We start from the raw sequence: 2,543 nt of genomic DNA, 5'->3' as shown, positions 1-2,543 counted from the left end.
CGACAATTGTTAAGTCCGGGGTGTTACGTTGCAGGTGCTTGTCTGTTTGAATTCTGAATTATTATTATTATTATTATTATTATTATTATTATTATTATTATTATTATTATTATTGACCTAAGCCTCTTATCTAGGACAAGGAGAGCGCGAAGGGTTCCGACCCAGCGCCGCTCGCTTTCTCCTCAAAGAGTTTCTTTCCTCAAAAGAGTTTCTTCCCAACTTCGGCAGCCTCCCAAAGGCGAACCCCGCAAAGGGCGGCGAGGAAGCGGCGGCTCTCTCAGGCGCCTCACGTCGGAACAGGCAGGAGGGAGGCGGCCAACTCGAGTCCGGGCCAGCGGCGCCATCCTTCCGCGGAGCCCGCCGGGGCGAGCGAGCGAGCGAACCAAAGCCACTCACCTGAATGTATCGGAGGCATGGCGGCCAGAGGAGCGGAGGAGGAGGAGGAGGAGGTCCGGGACGCCTAAAAAAAAAGTTAAAAAAAAAAAATTAAAAATGCAGAAAAAGGCGAAACGCGCGTGAAGAGGAGAAGCCAGGCGCGACGCCGCCCGTCAGGAAAGTTCCGAAGAAGGCGTGGGGAAGGGGCGCGCGCGCGAAGCGAAGAGACCCAGAGCCACTTCGGGGTCTCGAACTGGCGGCGGAGCTGCGTAAGAAGAAGGGCACACGGCGGAAGGGGCCGGCGGAGCGGGGGGCGCGGGGGGGCGGGGAGAAGAGGGTGGAGATTAGCCGCGGAGCCCACCAATGGCCGCGGCAAGCGTTTCTCTCCCCCCCCCCACATCCCCGACCTCCCCTTTCCGAGCGGGGGGGGGGAAAGGAGATGGGTCCGCTACCTCGGCCTTCCCAATCTGCGAGGGGCTTCCAACCTCCGCCCCTCCGCCTTTCCGACCCCCGCCCCCTCCCCGCCTGCGGGCAGCGCCGCAAGAGTAACGCGGGAAGCGAAGTTGCGTCCGTTCCCCCCGCCCTTCCCGCGCGCGCCGTTTTTTCCGAGCGTCTCGCTCCCAGAAGCTTTTCCCGCCAGAGTTCAGCCACGGTCCCGCCCTCGCTTGGCCCCCACGGGGGAGCCTCCTTTACCTCAGATGCGCGGCCCCAGCCGCTACTCTGCCAGAATTAACACCCACCCACGCACCCACCCGACCCGACCCGACCCCCCGAAGCGTGAAAAGTAAAAAGCACCACATATAATACGCGGCTGAGAGGATGAGAGTGGGGGGGGGGGTTTGTGAGGGAAGGAAAGTTCCGCTGCCAAACTTAAAAGCAGGGGTAGTCAACCTTGGCTCTTTTATGACTCGTGGACTTCAATTCCCAGAATTCCTGAGCCAGCTTAGCTGGCTCAGGAATTCTGGGAGTTGAAGTCCACGAGTCATAAAAGAGCCAAGGTTGACTACCCCTGACTTAAAAGTGTCGACGAAAGGTTGGAAAGCGAGTGGTCCACGAGGAGCGCCTGTTTTCCTGCCCTTTCCTTTCCCCCCTTCCCCTGGCCCGGGGAAGACTCGGGTGGGGGGCGGCGCTTCCTTGGCCCAGAGAAAACAACCCGGGCCGCCCCCTCCCCATGTGAGTGAGTGTGTTATGTGTGTATGTAAATAAGGCCAGGGGTGGGAGCAGGGAACTGGCGCTTGCAAAGGCCAGCCCTCCTCCTCCTTTCCCACAAACTCAGGCGGCGGCTGAGGCGACAGCAACAGGAGAAGCTGCGTGTAAGCATCCGCGCGCAGGCACGCACATACACACACACGCGCGCACACACGTGTTGCCTCGTGCGCCATGGAATTCGAGGAGTCGGGCATCGGGGAAGAGTGCGGCGTCTTCGGCTGCATCTCCGCCGGCTTGTGGCCCACCGAGCTGGACGTGCCCCATGTGATCACGTTGGGGTTGGTGGGGTTGCAGCACAGGTAGGAAATTGGGGGGCGTGGGGGGGGGACGACGGTTGGCCAGGGAAGGGCGGCTTGACGGGAAGGCCTTGGGGGGGGGACAGGCAGGGAGCGTGGAAGAAGTGGGGGGACAGTGGGAGAGTGGGGGGAATGCGGTGGGATTAAGAGTAAAGCCAGGGCTGGTTGGGTAGGGTCTGCTCTGACAATAACTAAAGCACGTGCTAAGGATGTTAAACCCCCCCCCCTCACATGCATATATGCACTCTGCGTGTCCATAAGATCCTGGCTCCAAGTCAGTTTGTGCAGGCTTTGCACCCTGAGCCCTTCCTGTTTTTTTCCCCCGATTTTCCAAGAAAACGAACATGCTTGTCGGCAAGATTAAAGCGTAACGCCGATTATGCAAAAGGATCCTAACCCTCAAACTTCTAGGATGATCAAAGTTTAAACTAGGGTTGCCAGGTGTCCACTATTTGAGTGGACAGTCCACTTAATAATAATAATAATAATAATAATAATAATAATAATAATAATAATAATAATAATAATAATAATAATAATAGTAAAGTTGGAAGGGACCTTGAAGGTCATCTAGTCCAACCCCCTGCTCAGGCAGGAAACCCTATACCATTTCGGACAAATGGCTGTCCAGTCTCTTCTTAAAAACTTCCAGTGTTGGAGCAT

The 2,543-nt window shown here is 56.8% G+C and overlaps 1 protein-coding gene across 1 annotated transcript in view; it reads left to right on the top strand.

Annotated features, from left to right (window-relative positions):
* The first annotated feature begins 1,743 nt into the window (after positions 1–1,743).
* The window catches only part of PPAT (phosphoribosyl pyrophosphate amidotransferase), a 77,866-nt gene continuing 77,066 nt past the window's right edge, over positions 1,744–2,543 (top strand). The window contains exon 1 of the mRNA XM_015826580.1: positions 1,744–1,883. Coding sequence (XP_015682066.1) covers positions 1,756–1,883 — 128 coding nt within the window. The 5' untranslated portion in view covers positions 1,744–1,755. The remainder of the gene's footprint in view (positions 1,884–2,543) is intronic.

The sequence above is a fragment of the Protobothrops mucrosquamatus genome, unplaced genomic scaffold, assembly GCF_001527695.2.
Source record: "Protobothrops mucrosquamatus isolate PMUCROS unplaced genomic scaffold, P.Mucros_1.0 scaffold3192, whole genome shotgun sequence".
NCBI lineage: Eukaryota > Metazoa > Chordata > Lepidosauria > Squamata > Viperidae > Protobothrops > Protobothrops mucrosquamatus.
This window is presented reverse-complemented; position numbering and strand designations above follow the sequence as displayed.